This window comes from Cibotium barometz, chromosome 33, assembly GCF_041138505.1.
Source record: "Cibotium barometz isolate CiBa-2024 chromosome 33, ASM4113850v1, whole genome shotgun sequence".
Lineage (NCBI taxonomy): Eukaryota > Viridiplantae > Streptophyta > Polypodiopsida > Cyatheales > Cibotiaceae > Cibotium > Cibotium barometz.
Window position 1 is genome coordinate 23,657,387 of NC_141078.1, and position 24,067 is coordinate 23,681,453.

Consider the following 24,067-nt stretch of genomic DNA (forward strand, 5'->3'; position numbering starts at 1 on the left):
TGTAATTACACCAGGAACACAAGCTCTAATTGCAGAAAGTTACACCAGGTGCATAACATCAGTGTATGCAAGTTGTGCTCTCAACAGACTTACCTGAGGTTTAGAGATCAAGTGTAAAGCATCACTCAGATATGCATTAAACTTGTTAAGCACTGCTCGGATGTCAAGATTAGGTTTTGGCTTCAACTATGATGATAGACCTATTAGCACCATTTCTAGATGTTTATGAAAGCCCAATGGGACTCATGATCATACATCCCAAAAGCATAAGAAAAGCAGATGAATAAGAAAACAAGCGAGCACATCCGAAAAAAGGCTTTTTTCCAGTTAGGACAAAGGATGGATTATTGACGTCAAGCATTATCAGACCACAAATATCAGCTACCATAATTTGGAACGGCTCCAGGTGTTGTCACAGGATAGGTGTTAGTTGTCGACTGACTTGCTGAAGGTGGACCCTGGCCATAAGCTAAATTAGATTGCCCAGGAGGGAACATGGGTCTGAAAGGTTGCTGAGAGGGGTATTGCGTATTGGCAGCTGACCCCATTGGACCCTGTGGAGTGTAGCTGACTGTAGAAGCCCCTGATATCGAGGGGAAATTCACATATGAACCATTTGAAAGAGTACCAGGTCCAGATGGCAGAGAATTATTAGCAGATTGTGAAGGGAGGGATGTTGGTGGCCTTTCACCTGGAGCACCTGGTGGTGTCAAAGTTGATGGTGGCAGCCGAGGAAGACCGTTCACATCAGCATTGGGTGGTCTGAAACCAGGGGGGGCGCCATAACCTGTATCAATTAGATCCAACATAAGAATTTGTTGAAATTCCAAAAATGATGGCCAAATTTGTGTTGAAGAGATATATACATAAACCTAGATGAATCTGAGGAACATGCCCAAATTTACCTTACAAGAAAGTGCAATTTATAATCTCGTGGTAGTCATCCACAAGACAATAAACCATCAACTCCATCATGCATAGTATGGACTAGATACTACGCCATCCCCACTAACGTCATCAATGCCCAATAGTGGGTGTAAAACTTGGTATCAATATATGCTCCCACACACACCACCCATGCACACACACACACACACACACACAACATACATTCATACAAAGGTGTGTGTCTCTAGAACAACTACCAAAAAGTTGTACTCATACATTTTATGGTTTAACGATAATTTATAATGATTTAGGAATAAATTAATGAGTAAAATTATAATATTGCTATATTAAACATCAATTACTATGGTTATGTGGTACAATTCATCTATTCCAGGGCCACTCTCAAATGCCGACTTTCTACGACCCTGGTTTTGATACATAATATTTATGTATACATGAATTGGGAAATAAGAGGATGCCTATGTTGGTTTTATGCTACTGAATGCTTAAGCGAGCATTGAAACTATTGAGATGACTGATATATGGACATCATAAGCTTGTTTAATCCAGTTGTGGGATTTTGATCTGATTATAGATGCGAGTGTTTAACAGAGAAATAATGACAACAATGCACAAACAAAAGCATTCCTAAAGCCTACTACTAATCTGTGTTAAATTGTGATAAAACACTAAGGCTAGTACTGTAAATCTAATGAAAAGGTGACCCAACTGCAGAAAAATCCCAGGTTGACGAAACATTTATGCTTTCCCAGTAGCTTACCCCTTCTCTTGATTTCTTGACTATTGATGAAGGATGATTGCTTGATGATGATTATGAAAAAAGGGTCCAATCCAATTTGCAGGGTTATTTATGATCCCTTGTGCTAGTCGGCCAGGTCCCAACCCCTTTTTATGTTACATGCGGATATTACTTGATTGGCACAGATCATTCACAAGTGACAAAACACAAAATATGCGAGAGGGAGGGAGTGGAGAGAGAAAGAACCTATAGGTGTATTTGCTTTATTGCTGTATGAATGTACTGGACGGACCTGGGGGACTGAGAAAAACCTAATTTACAGCCCCAATGAGGCATGAAATGTGTCAGGCTGGCCTGAAGTCACCTCTGAGTGCTACATTTTTGCTCCGCAACGGAGGGCTGAACTGTAGTCAACCTCCAGATGCTGGCATTTTGGGCTGAGGACTGCCTCGGGCAGGTGTATCTGATGGGAAGAAACAGTTAGGGTTTTACTTGTGGGAGACACATAGAGAGAAGCAAGGGAGAGAGAGAGAGTTGTGGGGATAAGTCAACTCATAAGGTATGAGTGTGTGACTCCCCTATCACACATGTATATTGCACTAGTACACATAGTGCACTTAGTACATTAAAAGTACAAGTGTACTATGTACTATAACTTATGGGCTTGTACACACTATAAGGGTGGGCATAACGCCTTTACCCCAACAACCTCCCACTTAAAGGCAAAGTGCCCTTAAGTAAAGGAAAAGAAAAAATCAGCATGTACATGATAATATACAAGGCCATATCAAGGCTGAAACTGGCCTCATCCAATGCCCATCAAGTGTCTGCAATGAGCAAACCGCTCCGGAGGCAAACTCTTTGTCAACAGATCAGCCGGGTTGTCATCCGTATGAATCTTAACAAGCTGAATTTGCTTGTTCTCTATCACCTCTCTGATGAAGTGATACTTCACATCCACATGCTTCGTCTTTGCATGAAAGACAGGGTTCTTTGCCAACTGGATGGCACTCTGACTATCACAATGCAACAATGGAATATCCCCTGTATAGCCCAAATCAACCACTAACCGAGATAGCCATAATGCCTCCTTGCAAGCCTCTGTGGCTGCAATATACTCGGCCTCTGTAGTAGATAAGGCAGTGCACTTCTGCATCCTGGATATCCATGACACAGCACCTCCTGTGAATGTAAATACATAACCGGTAGTAGACTTCCGGTTATCTGGATGACCGGCATAATCCGAATCCGTGTAACCATGCACTAATGCATCCTGTTTGCCAAAGCAAATGCACATATCCTGTGTGCCCTTCAGGTATCTCATGACACCTTTCACTGCTTCCCAATGCTTCTTGCCAGGGTTGGCCATGTATCTAGAAACCACTCCCACTGCAAATGCAATGTCCGGCCTAGTAGCAACCATGGCATACATGAGACTGCCACATGCTGAAGCATACGGAATCTTGGCCATATCAGCCCTGTCTCTATCTGACTGTGGGCTGTCCATAGCACTGAGTTTCACATATGGAGGCAAAGGAGTACTAGTCTTCTTCCCCCCGTCCATATTGAACCTCTGCAAGACTTTGCCAATGTATTCCTTCTGAGATAAATACAACACATGCTGATTTCTGTCCCGAAGTATCCGCATACCCAAAATGTGATTTGCATCACCCAAATCCTTCATATCAAAGGTTTCATGCAGCCTCTTTTTCAATGCATCCATCTCTTTACGAGATTTCCCGGCAATCAACATATCATCAACATACAAAATGAGAATCAAGAGACTGCCATCCAAAGCTTTCTTGGTGTACAAGCAGTGATCTATGTCACTTCTCCTGAATTTATGTGATTTCATGAATGTATCAAATTTATGATACCATTCTCTTGGTGCCTGTTTGAGCCCATAAAGACTCTTTTTCAGCTTGCATACAAGCTTCTCCTTTCCACTCACTGCATAACCCTCTGGCTGCTGCATATATATCTCCTCATGGAGATCACCGTGAAGAAAAGCAGTCTTCACATCCATCTGAATCAAGTCCAGATCATCATGCGCAACCAAAGCCAACACAGCTCTAAGTGTGGTCATTTTGACCACTGGAGAGAAGATCTCCTCAAAGTCCACACCATATTCCTGCTTGAAGCCCTTAGCCACTAACCTGGCTTTGTATCTTGGCTTTGCATCTGGTGCAACTTTGAGCCTGTATACCCACTTGCATGGCAAAACCTTCTTGCCTGCAGGCAAATGCACCAACTTCCAAGTTCCATTTTTATGCAGAGAATCCATCTCTGACTTCATGGCACGCTCCCATAGAGCCTTGTCTGCCCTCTGTAAAGCCTCCTTATAACATGAGGGCTTCCCACAGTCAGTGAGCATCAAGTAGTCAACCCCTGGAACAAACCTGTCAGGGGCTCTCGAGGGTCTAGTGGACCTCCGTACCCAATGACCATCATTTGCAGGTTGCTGTCCAGCCTGCATATCACCCATTGGTGGCTCCTGTTCCATGCCATAAGGCTGAAAAATCATGCCCGGTATATCCTCTAACTGTGGTATATCCATAGGGATATCTTCTGCAATATCTGGCTGTCCATTTGGACCATTTTCAGCACCATTTAAGGGCTGGTTTTCCTGCTGTAATGGCTGATTTACAGCCCTTTGTTGTTGTCCATGATGTCCATCATCATCAAAGATGACTCTGCCAGGCTCCTATTGCCTTGCAGGCTCCTTATACATGCATGTTTCATCAAAAATGACATCATTGCTGCGTATGATCTTTCTATTCATGGGATCCCAAAGTCTATTCCCCATTTCACCTCTGTCACCATATCCTAGGAATATGCATTTGTGAGACTTAGGATCAAGTTTGGTGCGCATTTCCCTGCGTATGTGCACGTACGCAACGCAACCAAACACTCTCAAGTGCTTGTATGACGGAGGCTTCCCTGTCCATACTTCTTCTGGCACTTTCCCACCAAGCCTCGTGTTAGGTGACCTATTTATAAGGTGAACGGCTGTCATAACAGCTTCAGCCCAAAAACCATGAGGTAATGCAGCATGTGACAACATAGAACGGACCTTCTCCTGAATGGTCCTGTTCATCCTCTCTGCTGTCCCGTTTTATGGAGGATCATAAGGAGTAGAGAGCTCCCTCTTGATGCCTTTAGCATCACAAAAGTCCTGAAACTGTTTGGACATATACTCTCCACCATTGTCGGAACGCAAAGCCTTCAGTGTTTTGCCAGTTTGATTCTCAACAAGAGCAACAAACTTCTCAAACACTGAGAATGTATCACTCTTCAAACGAAGAGGATAGACCCACACCTTGCGTGTGGCATCATCAATAAAAGACACAAAATATTTTGCCCCTCCCAAAGAAAGCTGAGGCATCTCACATACATCTGTATGCACAAGCTCTAACTGAGCATCTTTCTGTCCAAGAGCTTTCTTGTGGGGGCACTGTAGTTGCCTACCATATATACAATGCTCACAAAACTGAAAACTTGAAAACTTTAGAGAAGGCAAGTAACCCAAACGAGACAATTGCTCCATTCCTTTGACACTCATGTGTCCCAACTGGCTATGCCACATAGAAATTTCCGGCAGCTCGGTTGCATTTACATTAGCATGGTGACAAACACCTGCATGCATAAAGTAAAGAGTGTCCACCTTAGAGCCTCTGGCAACAACCAGTGAGCCCTTACTAATTTTCCACTTTCCACTACCAAATGTGGTAACATAATCAGCATCATCAAGCTGTCCAGTAGAAAGCAGATTCTTTTTGATCTCAGGCACATGCCTGACATCATGGAGCATAAGCTGTGAGCCATCTGAAAACACAAGCCTCACATCACCTCTGCCAAGAATCTTGCATGCATGGTTATCACCCAAATAAACCACTCCTTCATTGCCAGCAGTATACCTGACAAACAAGTCTCTGCAACCTGTGACATGAAAGGAGGCACCTGAATCAATGATCCATGAGTGCATACCATGACCACCTGTAAGAAGTGAATGGGCATCAAGTGAAGACGTAAATAGGACCTCATCCTCACTGCCACCTGCATGTGACACATTGATTTCTTCAATCTTGACTCCACTTTTGCCCTTTGGCTTTACATCTTTGGCTTCATCTTTCTCTTTGTCTTTGCCTTTTCCCTTTTCCTTTTGATCATTTTTCCATTTGTAGCATTGCTTTTTAATGTGTCCCTTCTTGCCACAATAATGGCATTCCAAATCCTTTTTGGAGCGAGACTTGCTCCTTCCCCTTTCTTGGCTTTTCCCCCTTTGCTGGGATCTCCCACGTGCATTCATTGCATTGGACTTTCCAACAGAGTTGTTTTTCCTGTTCATCTCTTCTTGAAGAAGAGCACCCTCAACATCTGCATATGACAGCATAGCATTCGAATTGCTAGTGGCTGTCCTGAATGTGTCCCAACTCTCTGGCAAAGTGCATAACAAAAAAGTGGCTTTGAACTCATCGTCCATTGCCAACTTTTGATTGATGACCTGGCTGACAATACCATTACACTCATTTAGATGGGCTGTCATAGAAGCCCCTTCCTTCATCTGAAGACCTATGAGTTTCTTCAACCAATACACTTTGCTTGAGGCACTTTGCTGGGCATACAAGTCCTGCAATCTCTGCCACATTCCCCAAGCTGTCTTCTCTTCACGAATGCTGAAAAGTAATGAGTCTGACACAGACAACATGATAGTAGATCTTGCCAGCTCATCCATATCTTCCCACTCTTCAGCAGTAAGAGAAGCGGGCATTACACCCCTTTCTTTGATAGGCTTGTGCTGCTTTTTTTGGAGCAACACATTGTAGCACTGGGTTTGCCAAATATCATAATTACGCGAGCCTTCAAGCTACTTGATGTGAAGCAATGAAGAGCTCTCACCTGTGGTTGCCATAGCAAAATGCAACCTGTCAATGCCTGACTCCCTGCAAAATGTGCAAACACTGCACCAAAAGCACACAAAGTGCTCACAGTTGTTCTCCCAAGCTTTATCTCCCACTGCGGAAGCACAAATGCAACTTTTCTCCCACTTTATGTGATGAAAACACCAAAATCTGGTTGCTGCAGATTTTGGACAGCACCTTAAATGTGCTCTTTTGCCCTTCCAAAGTACTGTACAACAGTACCAAGTGCTCACCAATGATGTACCAAACCTGTACCGGCAATTTCAGCAGCTGAAATTGAACCTTTTGGTCACTCAAAACAGTGTACAGCCATGCCAAAACATGCACAAAGCTGTGCCAAATCTGTACCAACAGGTACAAGCAATAAATGCTCTCCTGGCTGTCCAAATGAGTGAAAATCAGACTTTTACAGTCCTGTACACTGCATAAAACAGTCCCGAACAGAAATTGGGCAAAAGCCCCTTGACTGTAAGCTGATTTTTGAGGATTCAAGGCATAAATGTCTTGCCTGCTGCTTTGCCAAGCTCAACAAGCATAAAAACTTGAAAAGCCCCTTGATTTAAGATCAATTGCTGATCATACATGGTACATTGACGCACATGAAGGCATCCAGAGTGTTTACGATGCTTCCCCCTAGCCACATATACATCAAATACATGAAAGCCCCTTGATTTACAGGCACATTGAGTGCTTGTAAGGCATCAACACATTATCCACAGCATCAAATGCGATTGCCTGCATGCAAATCAACCAAATCGGCACAAAAGCCCCTTGATTTGCACTGCAATTTGCTGCAATTTTGCCCAAATGTGCGATTTTTTTTCACATCATGCAGCATGTATGAGTGCTTAATTGCACAATTACATCAAAAGCCCCAAATTTTGACATTCAATTTCCTGCAAATTGATCTTGATTTGACCAATTTCCTGCAAATTTATCCTGATTGTGACCAATGTCACCCAATTTTGCCAATTTTGCTCAAAAATTGAGCAATTCGACACCTGTATCTGCTCAATTGTTGATTGTACTTGCTCAATTGCAAATCCCAAAAAAAAATTGAGGAAAATACCTTGATTTCTGATTTTTCTTCAATTTGCAGGCTGTTGCAGGAGATGGGGGCAATTCTTGCTGCTGCAGATTGTTGGTGCAGGTGGGCAATTTTGATCCAGGTGCTTGTCTGTAAAGATAAAGGACGAACACTTCTCCAGCCACGTTATGGCGTTCAGGAATGAAGTCAGTAACACCATCTTCTCCACAGTTCAGGGTACGGGACCATGACGGCTGCACTAAGTTCTGCCTTGTTCAACAATGGACAGAGCTGCGGGGCCTGTTTTGAGGTGAAATGTGATTCGTCGCCGTCACTACCACCGACTGGCCGCCACCCTTGCACCATTCGGAGTCCGACCACGCTGACGATGGTCTCACAGGCTTGTGGACTTCGTTCGCCTAGCGTTTGTTCGCCAACGCTCAGCGCCACGTTTGCAAGGTTGACGCCCGACTTGTGGATCGTTCGTTCGCCTACGAGCTGCTGCCTTCGCCACTCGCCTGGTTAATAACGTGGTCAGTTGAGGGCGCCGCTGCAGTTTTCGCCTAGTGTATGTACGCCCAGCGCTACACTATAGGGCCCTCGCTTGGCTGATGGGCAGCTGGGGCAATCCACGCTGCTGGCTGGGCAGCAGCTGGTTGGCCAGCTCCTTTTGTGCTGCAAGGAGCAGGGCGACCAGGAATCAGCAGGGCGACCAGGAATCAAAAAAAAACCAAGAGCAGGCGACCAGCACAAAGGGGGGGGGCGGCCAGCAGAGCAGAAGAGGGAGGAGAACCTGGTGACCAAAGCTCTGATACCAGTTGATGGGAAGAAACAGTTAGGGTTTTACTTGTGGGAGACACACACAGAGAAGCAAGGGAGAGAGAGAGAGTTGTGCGGATAAGTCAACTCATAAGGTATGAGTGTGTGACTCCCCTATCACACATGTATATTGCACTAGTACACATAGTGCACTTAGTACATTAAAAGTACTAAGTGTACTATGTACTATAACTTATGGGCTTGTACACACTATAAGGGTGGGCATAACGCCTTTACCCCAACAGTATCAATGCCAGAAAGGTGCAAGATTGTGAGATGGAGGCTGTGGGACTGGTGTGCATCATTTATAGTGTGTATTGTGCATGGGGCTGGCCAACTTCATGACAAGCAGGCCAACTTGCATCATGGAGCTGGTCATAGGTGTTTTCACCTTGCCTTGACCTTTCCCATGGATGCTTGGCCTTTGGGCCCTGTGCCCAAGGGAGTGGGAGCCCACAGTGCCCATGGCCCCTACTTTGGGTTGCAAGAGAGGGCTGCCCAAAGCCTTCCAAAGACCTTAATCTAAGTTCCCAAAAGCATGTTGGTGTTGCTAGTACTTTTAAATAAAGGTTTGCACACACCAAGATAGCGCTTTTAACTAACGTCAATGTTATGTACCTAGCACTGACCCTAGAGGTTAGGGACTAATCCAACAAGGTTAGGGGAGCCCTGGGATTAGGGAAAGTAGGCTTGGATGGGTGGCTAAAGGGTTCAATATTAATAAATCCAAGGGTTATTGGTTATTTATGACTGGACTGTAATTTATAGTAACAATGAGCACTAAATAAGTGACTCTTGGTTGGGTACTATTGATTCATTGTGGTCTGGACCTAGACCGAACAAGTTTGCACACACCAGCTTTTAACTAATGTCAATGTTATGTAACTAGCACTAACCCTAGAGGCCAGGACGAGAAGGATCATATCCTAAGCTTTCTTCTCGCTATTATGGACCCTTCAAGGTGATTCAAAAGATCAATGAAGTATCTTATAGACTTGCTTTACCTAGTCATTGGAAGATTCACAATGCATTTCATGTGAGACTTTTGCGGAAATATGTTGGGCCAGATCCTGACGAGCTTGTCAGGAAGATCCGCCAGAGATTAATGAGCTTGAGGAGATCCTCCAGCCAGAACAGATTGTCTTTCACAAGGAGCGGAAGCTACCTGCAGGAAAGCTTTCCAGGAGATACCTTGTGAAGTTCAAGAATTATTTGCCCATTGATGCAAAGTGGGTAAACGAGGATTATTTTGTTGATTACCCACAGCTATTGCAAGCATATCTTGAGGCTTTTCAATTGAGGACAACTCTTTAGAAGCCTGGGGGAATGTCACCAATTGGCCGACCATTTGGTCCATCTCCAGATTTGTGTCTCGTTCACTCCGGTGTCTCATGTGAAAGGGCCAGTATTTTTGCATAACATGGAGGGGAGCCAGATTGGTGCCACCCGTATATGACCTGGACTGTGTTCTATCCATGGGATTGTCACGCCATGGAAGAGCCAGTATTTGTGCCATGTCTTGCCTATGGGATTGTCACTCCATAGGGAGGCTCGTGCCTGGATCTGTGTCTTACCTATGGGACTATCACTCCATAGGAAGACCGAGATTTATGTTTTCTATCGTGCCATCATTGTGCCCGACAGAAAAGTTTAGTACTTGTTCCATGACAGGAGATATATCCATGTTACTGTTTGCACATGCATTCATGTTTTGCATGTTTGGAACTGTTTTCGCATGACTTGTATTCTTGTGTTTGCCTGTTTGACGCGCCACTTACTGAGCAGAGATGTCTGCCAGCGAGTCGTGAAGTTTGCTCTATCTTCTAACGAGTTTTGTTGCGTGTGAACAGGTTGTAAGTGTATTGCACTTGTTTATTTTATAGCATTCTTTTTAACCTTTGTTTTTATAAGGTTGCAGGTTCACACTCATTAATGAGTGGACACCCTCCCCAAATATTACTTGGTGTCCTTGGTAGGGTGGGCACCCACGTATGGGTCAAGGTGGGGAGGGAAACCCCTCACTTAATCTTCTGTGTGGGGGTGGGTGCTTGGCCACCTACCCACCCCTCACCTTGAGACTTTGGAACTGGCCGCCTCCATGCAACTGTGGTGGGCCGGCCAGCTGTTTATCATGCACCCCCTTCCATTGCTTAGGAGTGAACCTCCTCTTGCTTATATTCAGCTGCGCACGGGCGAATCAGCATCATCTCTCCGCTTGTCCTCTCCAACGCTGCACGACTGGTCGACTGTACTGCTGGGCTGCACACAGTTCTCTTCCGCCTACGCAGCCCAGCAGTACAGTCGACCAGTCGTGCAGCCCAGCAGTACAGTCGACAAGTAGATCTCCGAAATTATCCCCTAGATAATGTGGACCATTTCGTGTTACACGACGGATTGGTTCAGTTGCATATGAATTGGATTTGCCTTCTCATGTGAAAGTTCATCCTGTATTTCATGTCAGTAGACTTAAGGAAGTATTGGGTGGAGCAGATCAGTTAGTTACTCCTCAAGAAATTATAGATGTCCAGGACATGACATTTGTTCCGCACGAACCTGAAAAGATTCTTGGCTTTCGTGAACGAAGATTGCGTCATACGCTTCTCACGGAATACAAGATCAAGTGGAAGGATCGTGTTGAGGAGGACGCTACATGGGAGACATTGACTTCTCTTCAGAGAGATTACCCTGGCTTTTTAGTGAGCTCAAGAGTGAGCTCTTAGAGGAAGGGGAGTATGTCATGTGCACAGTGGGTATCTACCGTGTGCTATACGCATGCAAGACTAGTTTCGAGGCTTGGGGAAGCTTGAAACTAGGCAGGCTGATTGACGAGCTGACTTAGGGATATACTAACGGGCAGGCACCCAAGTATGGACGGGCGAGCGGCCAAGTGTGGACGCCCAATGACCGGCCAAGAGCCTATAAAAGGGTGGCCAAGGTTAGTTATTGGATCATATAGAGAGTCTCGCGAGTTTGTGAGAGCTCTATGGTCTTGGAGCCTGGATCTAGTGCAGACGTGCACCTGCTTTATGCAGCCGAGGCCGGCAGCAATCTCGAGGCCCGCGAGGGCAGCTTCGTGGCGGTATGGGACGTCATGATGAGGAGATTGGTCGGTACGTCAACCTAGTTAGCTCAGCTCGTGGCTCGATGGGGACAGCCAAGACTGTGGGCTCGCCCACGGCTGTCATGGTTGGGAGGTGAGTCAGGCTTGCACCCCCTTTGTTGTTTGTTGTTCGTTTGTTTGCAGGATTCGAGTTTCGAACCAAGATCGATCCCGAGGGGATCCGTGGGGATTTGACAGTGGTATCAGAGCATACCTCGTGAACGAGCAAGTCGGTAGGTAGAGAAGAAGAGGTCGAAGTACGGTATGTGTTAAAAAAAACTTGCTGTTTTTTCTGTACATACTGCAGTTTTCAGATTTTGTGTGTTTTTTCTTCATGAAAGAACCCCATGTTGATGGGAGATGGTAGTTTTGGTAGGGTTGAATGTTTTGCAAAGAAGAGGCCTTGTGTGCAGTCGCATAACCTGCAGTGAGAGAAACTGAAAAACGAAAAAGCAAGTTTGCTTTTCGTTGATTGAACGAGAGAGAGAGAGAGAGCAAGAGAACTGCTGGATCACTTAATCGTTGGCGAGTGGGTTTGCTGGCGAGTTCTGTTGACGTGGCAGGCGAGCAGGTGCGTATGCAGGCGGGCGCATGGGCCTACGTGGCTAGGCGGCTAGGCCCATGTAGGCGCCTAGGCCAGGCGGGCAGGCGCCCAGGCCCAGGCCTTCGCAGGCGCTCCAGCCAGGCAGCGCAACCAGCCAGGCAGCGCCCAGGCCAGGCCTGCGCAGCCAACCCAGGCCAGCCCAGGTCTACGCAAGAGTTCCAGCCAGGCAGGTGGCCGTAGGCGGCCCAGTGCAGGTAGCAGCTGGCGTAGGCGCATCCTGCCGTGAAGGCACCGGTAGCCCATCAGCTAGACGTCAGCATCAGCCGGCGGAAAAGCATGCGCCGGCAGCTCATCGTTAGGCTAATCGAGGAGGTTGAGGGGAAAAAAAACAAGAAAAGCTACGTTTTTTTTAGCTTTCGTTTTTTTTAGAATTTAAAACTTTCAAAGTTTAAAAGATTCCTCCAAGGTTTCAAGGGTTTCAAAGGTTTCAAGATGTTTATTTTTTTTAAAGAAAGGCGAATATATATATCCATATATATATATATATATATTAAAATATATATATATATTTATTTATTTATTCACAAAAAAAAACACAAAAGCTAAAGCAAAAGCTAAGCCTAGCTTTTTGAGATTTTTTTTGGCTTTTGGGAAACCTTTATAAACCCCTCTAGTGGGCTTCTTGCCACACATCTCTCGAGTTCTTAAGTTCTCAAGTTTTCAAGCTCTCAAGCTCTCGAGTTCGCTCGCACTTTCGTTGTGCAAAGACCAAATTTTCTCTCCACGTACCCTCTTCACGATGTCGACTCAAGAATCAGAGTTGGAGCCCCTCGTGGAACGCGAAGGCTGGCCGGCTACGGAAGGTACCGATGCCGATCTTTTTGACGAGTTTGTGTCAAAATCAGATTTCCAAGAGTTCAAAGTAGCTCTCGAAGCTTCTTCGTCGGAACGTCAGGCACAAATCGCAGCCCAGATGCAGGCTTTGCAGAACTCCATCGCTCTATTGACCACTACCCTCTCTACTTTCTCGGGAATGGATACCTTGGCTTCAGCTTTAGGCCCCAATATTACTCCGGAACCGTTCGGGGGCGAGCAAAAGCAGAGAACCAAGGAGATCGAGAACACTTGGCTACACAAGTGGCAAGTTCACTTTCAGTTTCATCCATATGATGATGGAAAGAAGATACAGTTAGCAGCAGGTTTCCTGTCCGGCAAAGCTTTGCTTTGGTGGAAGGAACTGAACCCAAAGCCAACGACTTGGGCACAATTTGAAGACATTTTCAAGAAAGAATTCCTCAAGAAAGAGGATGACTACGATGTTGTTGCCCGGTTTTTAGCTTTGACCATGACCTCGTAGCACCTCACTTATGAGGTCTACCTCCAGAAATTTCGTGACTTGCAGATGAAAGCTACAAAGATGGATCCCACTACTCTTTTGGGGTTTTTCGTAGCTGGTTTACCCGACTCGTACCGATTACAGGTTAAAAATAACAAATGTAAAACTTTGGACGAGGCCATTCATTCAGCTCGTATCTATGATGATACGATGGTCTCTTCCAAATCGAAACCCGTTTTACCGAGCAGGGGAACAAGCAGAAAAGAAAGTTCTCCGCACTTATGGCTAACACGACTGAAGGCAAGTCTTCGGACCAACCTTCGAAGAATATAAGTTCAACACTAGCGAAGAAGAAACGACTCCTTAGGGCTTTGAAGCTCAAGAAGGAAGGACGTTGTTTTATCTGCGAAGAAAAAGGACACATGCGTAACGAGTGCCCGAAGAAAAAGGGTACCAAGTCAAACGCAAGACCCAAGCCAAAGGCAGCTAACCAGTTGTCTTTGACAGGTACGTCAATTACTATACTTTCTCGCCCTAGTACTTGTTCTGATTGTCTGTTCAATTCTAAAGTATTTGGCATGCATGATCTTCTCCGAGTTTATGGAGAAGTGAATGGCCATAAAATTCACATTCTGTTAGACCCTGGCAGTTCGCATAACTTTGTTAACTACAAACTTGTGCAGAAATTGAGTCTTGATACGACCCTCGGCGACCATACCTATGAGGTACGTCTACCTGCGGAAAGACAAGTTTGGGATCGCAAGGTCGAGATGCTTCCATTCCAGATTCAGGACTACAAAGATACTCTGGAATGCTATGTTATGCATCTGGAAAATATAGACTTGTTATTAGGGATTGAGTGGTTTAAGACTCTTGATGTCCAGATAGATTGGTCTAGTCATATTTTTTCTTTTCAGCATAGGGACACCAAGTATAGTGTTTTAAGTGATTGTATTCATCCCTCTGAGGGACCTCTTGTAAATACAATTGATTTTGGAAATATAATGAATTCTTCTTTGTACACCGCTTTCCATTGTGTCTTGATTCCACTTTCTTCTTTCCTCATCCCTTCCATGGATGTGAATGAATTAAGTGTGTTTGAAAGCAAAGAATTACAGAAGATACTTGATTCGTTTCAAGATGTATTTCCTAAGGAATTGCCATCGGGTTTACCACCTGAACGGGCAGTAGATCACCGTATTGACTTGGTCCCTGGTGCTCATCCTGTGAGTATTCCACCTTATAGGATGAGCCAAGCTGAGGAAGATGAGTTGGCTAAACAACTCGAAGATTATTTGAGGATGGGCCAAATCCGTCCAAGTAAATCACCTTGGGGTGCACCTGTGTTGCTTAGGAGAAAGAAGGACAATACTTGGAGAATGTGTATAGATTACAAAAGATTGAACAAGCTGACAATTAAGAACCGTTATCCTCTCCCTAGATCAGATGACCTAATTGATCGGTTAGCAGGAGCGAAATATTTCACGAAGATAGATTTACGTACTGGCTATCACCAGATACGTATTCATGAAAGGCATGTCGAAAGAACCGCCTTTCGGACTAGGTATGGCCATTACGAGTTTCTCGTATTACCTTTTGGGTTAACCAATGCTCCAGCCACTTTCCAGCAAATGATGAACGATCTTTTTCGTGAACATTTGGGAAAATTTGTGGTGGTGTTCCTAGATGATCTTTTGATATATAGTCGTACTCTTGAGGATCATGTCAAACACCTCACGATTGTCTTATCTCTTTTAAGACAGAATCGACTATATGCTAAATTGAGTAAATGTGAGTTCTTTATGACCGACATCATTTACTTGGGACACAAGATCACTAGAGATGGATTGAGCATTGACTATGACCGAGTTCAGAAGGTTTTGGACTGGCCTATACCGCGAACAGTGAAACAACTTCGTTCTTTTCTCGGTTTTGTTGTTTTTCTTCGGAAATCTGTACGGGAGTACTCTCAGCTCACACTACCGATGACCGACTTATTGAAAGGTCGTGGTCGTAAGTCCAATCAGCCTATCACTTGGAATAACGATTTGGATATGGCCTTCAGACTTTTGAAAGATAAAGTCAAGGAAGCACCTATCTTAGCATTGCCTGATCCTAGTCGGCCTTATGTTCTTGAAACTGATGCCAGTGACTATGCTATCGGGGCTGCTTTATTTCAAGATGGTAGACCGGTTGCTTTTGAAAGTAAAAAGCTAGACGACACTCAATCTCGTTGGCCAACCCTTGAGAAGGAGCTTTATGCTGTGATTCATGCTCTCAAGGTTTGGAGACATTATTTATATGGCTCCAAGTTTGTGGTATTGACTGATCATCAGTCAATCAAGTATGTGTGTGATGCGGATGATTTGAGAGGCAGGAAAGCTCGTTGGGCAGAGTTAATGCAAGATTTTGATTTTGAGATCCGTTATCGGAAAGGGTCCATGAATAATATTGCAGATGCGCTTAGTCAGATTAGAGAGGTGAATTCTTTGTCGTTCACCGAGATTTCTACTGACTTATTTCAGTCATTGAGAGGCCTTTGCAGGACTGATAGTTATTTTGGTCCATTTTGGCAGAAGATCCAAGACGGGAGCTCATTGATTGACCAAGACTCGGTGACTGCGCAGTCTACCATTCAGGCTACAGGAGGTCAGTGGATGATTCGAAATGGTTTACTATTCCGTAATGACAAAATTTGTGTACCACATATCCTGGACATTAGGTCCAAGATTCTGAGGGAGTGTCACGACGCCCCTTCTGCTGGACACCCTGGGATACACAGGACGCTATCATTAGTGAAACACACTTTTTATTAGCCGAAGATGAAAGGGTATGTAGAAGATTATGTTCTCAAGTGTCAGATTTGTCAGGCAAATAAAGCTGAACGCTTTAGACAGGCTGGGTTGTTGCATCCTTTGCAAATCCCAGGTAATAAGTGGGAAAGTATTTCCATGGATTTTATTACCGGATTGCCAAGAACACATCAAGGCCACGATTCTATTTGGGTTGTGGTAGATCACTTGACAAAGATGGCTAGATTTTTACCGACCCGGAAGACTATTACAGCTACGCAATTAGCTCGGCAGTTTATCGAGCAATTGTTTAGACTGTACGGGTTACCGCAAGACATAGTCAGTGACACGGACTCTAAGTTTACGAGTGACTTTTGGAAACTTGTTTTCGAGAAGTTGGAAACAACTTTGAATTTGAGTTCCTCTGATCATCCTCAATCTGATGGCCAGACTGATAGAGTGAATCAGATTTTGGAGGATATGCTTCGAGCATATGTATCCAAAAGACAAAGTTCATGGGACGATTATCTTCCTATGTTAGAATTTGCATATAACAGTACTAAGCATACGAGTACAGGGTTTAGTCCTTTCGTGCTTATGTACGGTTTTCAACCAAGATCACCTATTACAGTAGGATTCTCAGGACTTCAGCATGATGCAACACGTAATTTTTTGCAAGATATGCAGGAAATGTTACAAGTTGCAAAGGAATCTATTAGAAGTGCTCAAGACCGAGACAGGTTTTATTCTAATAGACATTGTTCAACCAGAGAGTTCTGGGAAGGAACGATGGTGTATTTGCGAGTTCCGAAAGATTCCGAGACTTTACGGACAAATAGATCTCCGAAATTATCCCCTAGATACTGTGGACCATTTCGTGTTACACGACAGATTGGTTCAGTTGCATATGAATTGGATTTGCCTTCTCATGTGAAAGTTCATCCTGTATTTCATGTCAGTAGACTTAAGGAAGTATTGGGTGGAGCAGATCAGTTAGTTACTCCTCAAGAAATTATAGATGTCCAGGACATGACATTTGTTCCGCACGAACCTGAAAAGATTCTTGGCTTTCGTGAACGAAGATTGCGTCATACGCTTATCACGGAATACAAGATCAAGTGGAAGGATCGTGTTGAGGACGCTACATGGGAGACATTGACTTCTCTTCAGAGAGATTACCCTAGCTTTTTAGTGAGCTCAAGAGTGAGCTCTTAGAGGAAGGAGAGTATGTCATGTGCACAGTGGGTTATCTACCGTGTGCTATACGCATGCAAGACTAGTTTCCAGACTTGGGGAAGCTTGGAACTAGGCAGGCTGATTGACGAGCTGAGTTAGGGATATACTAACGGACGGGCACCCAAGTATGGACGGGCGAGCGGCCAAGTGTGGACGCCCAATGACCGGCCAAGAGCCTATAAAAGGGTGGCCAAGGTTAGTTATTGGATCATATAGAGAGTCTGCGAGTTTGTGAGAGCTCTATGGTCTTGGAGCCTGGATCTAGTGCAGACGTGCACCTGCTTTATGCAGCCGAGGCCAGCAGCAATCTCGAGGCCCGCGAGGACAGCTTTGTGGCGGTATGGGACGTCATGAGGAGGAGATTGGTCGGTACGTCAACCTAGTTAGCTCAGCTCGTGGCTCGGTGGGGACAGCCAAGACTGTGGGCTCGCCCACGGCTGTCATGGTTGGGAGGTGAGTCAGGCCTGCACCCCCTTTGTTGTTTGTTGTTCGTTTGTTTGCAGGATTCGAGTTTCGAACCAAGATCGATCCCGAGGGGATCCGTGAGGATTTGACATTAGAGCCTCTGGCAACAACCAGTGAGCCCTTACTAATCTTCCACTTTCCATGACCAAATGTGGTAACATAATCAACATCATCAAGCTGTCCAGTAGAAAGTAGGTTCTTCTTGATCTCAGGCACATGCCTGACATCATGGAGCATAAGCTGTGAGCCATCTGAAAACACAAGCCTCACATCACCTCTGCCAAGAATCTTGCATGCATGGTTGTCACCCAAATAAACTACTCCTTCATTGCCAGCAGTTTACCTGACAAACAAGTCTCTGCAACCTGTGACATGAAAGGAGGCACCTGAATCAATGATCCATGAGTGCATACCATGACCATCTCTTGTAAGTAGTGAATGGACATCAAGTGAAGACGTGAATAGGACCTCATCCTCCCTGTCACCTGCATGTGACACATTGACTTCTTCAATCTTGACTCCACTTTTACCCTTTGGCTTCATCTTTGTCTTTGTCTTTTCCTTTGCCCTTTTCCTTTTGATCATTCTTCCATTTGTAGCATTGTTTTTTGATATGTCCCTTCTTGCCACAATAATGGCATTCCAAGTCCTTTTTGGAGCGAGACTTGCTCCTTCCCCGTTCTTGGCTTTTACCCCTTTGCTGGGATCTCCCACGTGCATTCATTGCATTGGACTTTCCAATAGAATTGTTCTTCCTGTTCATCTCTTCTTAAAGAAGAGCACCCTCCACATCTGCATATGACAGCATAGCATTTGAATTGCTAGTGGCTGTCCTGAATGTGTCCCAACTCTCTGGCAAAGTGCATAAGAGAAAGGTGGCTTTGAACTCATCGTCCATTGCCAACTTTTGATTGATAACCTGGCTGACAACACCATTAAACTCATTTAGATGGGCTGTCATAGACGCCCCTTCCTTCATTTGAAGACCTATGAGTTTCTTCAATCAATACACTTTGCTTGAGGCACTTTGCTCGGCATACAAGTCCTGCAATCTTTGCCACATTCCCCAAGCTGTCTTCTCTTCACGAATGCTGAAAAGTAAAGAGTCTGACACAGACAACATGATAGTAGATCTTGCCAGCTCATCCATATCTTCCCATTCTTCAGCAGTAAAAGAAGCGGGCTTTACACCTCTTTCTTTGATGGGCTTGTGCTGCTTCTTCTGGAGCAACACATTATAGCACTGGGTTGGCCAGATGTCATAATTATGTGAGCCTTCTAGCTTCTTGATGTGAAGCAATAAAGAGCTCTCACCTGTGATTGCCATAGCAATATGCAACCTGTCAATGCCTGACTCCCTGCAAAATATGCAAACAATGCACCAAAGCACACAAAGTGCTCACAATTGTTCTCCCAAAGTTTATCTCCCACTGCGGAAGCACAAATGCAACTCTACTCCCACTGTATGTGATAAAATCACTAAAATCTGGTTGCTGCAGATTTAGGACAACACCTTAAATGTGCTCTGTTCCCCTTCCAAAGTACTATACAACAGTACTAAGTGCTCACCAATGATGTACCAAATCTGTACCGGCAAGTACAGCAGCTGAAAATGAACCTTTTCCTCACTCAAATCAGTGTACAGCCATGTCAAAACTTGCACAAAGTTGTACCAAATCTATACCAGCAAGTACAGCAACAATAAATGCTCTCCTAGCTGTCCAAATGAGTGAAAATCAGACTTTTACTGTCCCCACCACTACATACAACAGTCCTGAACAGAAATTGGGCAAAAGCTCCTTGACTGCAAGTGGATTTTTGAGGATTCAAGGCATAAAAGTCTTGCCTGCTGCTTTGCCAAGCTCAACAAGCATAAAATCTTGAAAAGCCCCTTGATTTAAGATCAATTTCTGATCATACATGGTACATTAACGCACATGAAGGCATCCAGAGTCTTCACAGTGCTTCCCCTGGCCACATATACATCCAGTACATAAAAGCCCCTTGATTTACAGGCACATTGAGTGCTTGACAGGCATCAACACATTGCCCAAAGCATCAAATGCAAGTGCCTGCATGCAAATCAACCCAATCGGCACAAAAGCCCTTTGATTTGCACTCCAATTTCCTGCAATTTTGGCCCAAATGTGAGATTGCTCACATCATACAGCATGTATGAATGCCCAATGGCATAATTACATCAAAAGCCCCAAATTTTGACATCCAATTTCCTACAAATTGATCCTGAATGTGACCAATGTCACCCAATTTTGCCAATTTTGCTCAAAATTTGAGCAATTTGGCACCTGTATTTGCTCAATTGATAATTGTACTTGCTCAATTGCAAATCCCAAAAAAAAATTTGAAGCAAATACCTTTGCAATCAGTTGATTTTTTGTTGTAGAAAATTATTGCTGCAGGCAAGGGGGTGTTGGAGTAAGAAGTCAGCAGGGAAGAACTCCCTCAGCGATTTTGTTAGAGATGTAGAGCTGTTGTCAGAAAACTGCAGAGCTGAGGTAAGCAAGGGCTTCAACTGCCCACGTTGCAGCGTCACGTTACAGCAGCAGGACGTGTTAGCCTTGGGCTAGATGCAAGCGTGGATGAAACCACAGGCTAGCAGTGTCGGGGATTGTTGGTGCGTAGCTCTCCTCGTTGTGTGCAACACAGTAGACGGCGGCCCTTTGTTACACCTTGGCCAACGCTACACGCGATGGGCTGAGTGCTGCCCGCTAGTGATTCGGGGGACGAGTTGCGCTATCAAGGTCGGCGACGCACGACGAACGACTCCTCCAGCTGTGCGCGAAACTCCAGCGCGGCGCCCGACTCCTACTGAAGGGAGCTTCACAACGCGCTCCACCTGACCTTTGCCACGTGCTCGCCCAGCCTGGCTTCGACGATTCAAAGTTATGCGCACAGGCGACCAGCATTCGCACAAAGCAGAACCCACTTAGCGCGAGTCGCTGCAGTCGCTCCTGCTTCTGCACTTCTGCTCAGCGTGACCTCCTTGTGTAGCGCAGCGCGCTGCAATTGGCAGCCGAGAGGGAAGCCCGTGAGCACCTGTAGCGCCTATGTACAGCGCTGCCCTTGGTTGGTTTGCCCTGTTCTGCACACAGCAGCTTCACATGTGCCTTAGCACCTACACTAGATTCTGCCCACGCAGCACACACAGGCGACCAATTCTGATGCAGCACGCAGGTCCGTACAGTACACACAGGCTCTGATACCAGTTGAATGGGAGCTGAGAATTAGGGTTTCATGTGGGAGACATACACAGAAGAAGAGAGAGAGAGAGAGAGAGAGAGAGAGAGAGAGAGAGACATGTGGGGATAAGTCAACTCAATCAAGTGTGAGTGTGTGACTCCCCTATCACACATGTATATTTTGCACTAGTACACATAGTGCACTTAGTACATTAAAAGTACTAAGTGTACTATGTACTATAACTTATGGGCTTGTACACACTATAAGGGTGGGCATAATGCCTTTACCCCAACAGGGCTCACAAAATGCTTGGTGTTCGACCTTGGGACCTTGCCGTTTGTGTTGGCGCTTGTCTTGGTGTAGCATGTCCATAGCATCCAAGAGCAAGATGCACGTGACATTTTACAAAACCCAACCAGACTTTAAAAACGCTCAAGTTGATCAAACACATATGTTTTTCCTGGACGCCAGCTTACTCTGGAGCTACCCAACTTCAAACGTATGCTTGTGAGCAGGATCCCGAGGCTTCTTGACTACTACAAATGATTGATGAATGACTGAAGTGAGGGAAAGGTTACTTTTAGGCCATTATGGCTGGTTGTTGGTCAGCCTGCCAACCGACCTGCTTGATATGGCTACCCAGCTGTCAGAGTCCAGACCTGTCTTTTAAGGTGTCCTCACTCATCCGGTGCCCACCAAGTGTTGTCCAACACCCAGACAGACCCCACACTGGTCCTGACTTGAGAGCACATCCATGATGGAGCATATCCATGATGGGGGCTGCCTTGGCTGTATTTATCCTGATGCTACTGTGCAAGTGCGTCACATAGCCGTCTTGTGAAGAATCAATTACCTGCTCACCCAGACAGTGAGAGAAACTCTCCCACTGTTTCCGCAAAGAGCACCAGTAGTCTACAGGTGAAATTCTTGAGGCTGACTACTCAGCAACAGTCCTCCCACGAAAAGGTTGTTGGTCTTGTCAAGGTTGTCCAGACAAGATGAAGTTAGAATATCTCAAAACCACCTGCTATGGTAAAGACGGCTTACATCCCACCGACCAAATTGGTGGCCGTCTTGTCTCACCATCCACCTATCCCATTGAACTTGGGCGGCATCACCTTCATCATATAGGACAAGTCTCTCTGCACTGGGACAACCATTCTCTCTACACAACCAGCAAAGCCATGAAGGCTTGGAGAAAAGGAATTCGAAAGGAAAACTAGGGAGATATGGAAAAACCAGAAGGACCAAAAGGTGGAGAGGTATGTGACAGGGATCACCACCAACACCCCCCATGCCTAATTCCAGCCCCCGGGGTACACTGAGCACTCACAAATTCACAATAAATCCTCACTGCATCATAGCTCATATCTGCTCAAATGTCAACTACTTGGGGAACTCAAACAAGATCAAGAACAATCATTGGAGTACAGCTGCTCCTGCTCTTTCATTTTGCTCATCAAAGCTTGACTCGGATACTCGAGTGGAAGAGAAAAGACCATCATTTGCACCCAATGCTCATATTTGTTCACTCTTTCAATTCACACTTCCATTTCCATGCATAAAATCCTGACTATTCAAAATTCCTTACAAAAGCCCAATATTTAAGAGTTTTTCAGCGCTATTCTGTCATGCATTGTCAGATAAATGACAGTCAGCATTCCATAATACTGATATGGCCCTTTTGTTGGATTTAAGCAGATTTGCCGGCATTTTCAGGTCTACTTTTCAAAAGAAGTATATTTAAATTTGAGGGTTGGGAACTCACCCAAGATGGGTGCCCTACAAAATAAGAAACCAAGGGGAGAAAATGAGAGCACCTGGAGAGGGCGCTGGTCGGGGTAGAACGAGAGGCCGAATGGCTCCAGGCACTGAACCTGGGACAGGCAGTGTCGGTGGATGTAGAATAGATAAGGAGATGGGAGGCCTGTATGGTCCGGTCTGTAGTGCAGCAATGTGCTGATGAAAAGCTGCACCAACTTGCTGGTAACCAGTTTGCCCTAGGTGTTCCTTGACCTTCTGATCAATCAAGCTTTGTGTCTGCTGCTCTTCAAATTGCTGGTAGTAGCTACGCACGTTCGCCTGGGCGGCAGGAACCACTCTAGTTTAGGGTTAGGCAGGCACATAAATGTGTGTAATCAGGAAAAGAAACACGATTTTAAGGGTGGAGCCATGCATGCTATAAGAGAAAATCACATGATATTCTGACGTTTTATGATATTTTTTAAAGTCACACCAATGGCTGAAAAAATACTTGTACCTAATCAATAAGGTTTTTTAAATGGAAAAATAACATTATAATATATACCTTGTGCTTGTAGCCGGCGTTGTGCTGCTTTCTTACTGATGGCTGGACACACCCCCAACCCGGGGAAAAAAAAAAAAAAAGGAAGCTCGGAAATGATTTCGAAACCAAAAAATATCAAATCTTAGCTTTGAGAGAAAAAAAATTGAAATACGAAAGGAGATTACCGAATCATGAGTGAGATAGGTGTCGCAGTAGTCACAGTAATACCTAGAAAAGAAAAAGGAGAAAAAAAGAAAGAAATTACGAGGTTAAGCGTACGCAGAGGGCATGCTTGGCAAGAATGAATTTAGCGGGAGGGTGCCTTCGATACCTGGGCATGATGATGCAGTTAAAGAAGGTGAGACGTGAGCTTCGTAGGCCTGGAGGAAAGTTTAGGGTTTTGCGTTCGAGAGTATGGCGGACCTTTTGCTTGACGGCCATGTTGTGTATACGGCCCTTTACGGGCGCCCGCTACTATGGACGGCCATATGACTAGGCGCCCGCTATTGATTGATCTCAAACGTTAATTAATTAGCTATTAGCTTTTTCGTCATGGTGGGTACCTGTTAGATATTAGCTTTTTCGTCATGGTGGGTAGATATTAGCTTTTTAATTAATTAGCTTTAGCTTTTTCGTCATGGTGGGTACCTATTAGCTACTAGCTTTTTAATTAATTCGCTATTAGCTTTT

At 45.0% G+C, this 24,067-nt stretch overlaps 1 protein-coding gene and 1 non-coding gene across 2 annotated transcripts; both read right to left on the minus strand.

Annotated features, from left to right (window-relative positions):
* Positions 1-54: 54 nt before the first annotated feature.
* Positions 55-120, minus strand: LOC147619411 (small nucleolar RNA snoR101). The gene has a single exon (XR_015261923.1). It is a non-coding gene; the product is annotated as a small nucleolar RNA snoR101 (small nucleolar RNA).
* On the minus strand, positions 100-23,838 carry LOC147619412 (uncharacterized). The gene is made up of 5 exons (XM_086773053.1): positions 23,709-23,838; positions 23,563-23,605; positions 23,399-23,440; positions 22,911-23,172; positions 100-787 (listed from the first exon to the last, which is right to left on the minus strand). Exons 1-5 carry the CDS (start codon positions 23,816-23,818, stop codon positions 378-380), a joined length of 867 nt encoding a protein of 288 aa, XP_086629179.1. The 5' UTR covers positions 23,819-23,838; the 3' UTR covers positions 100-377.
* Positions 23,839-24,067: the final 229 nt, after the last annotated feature.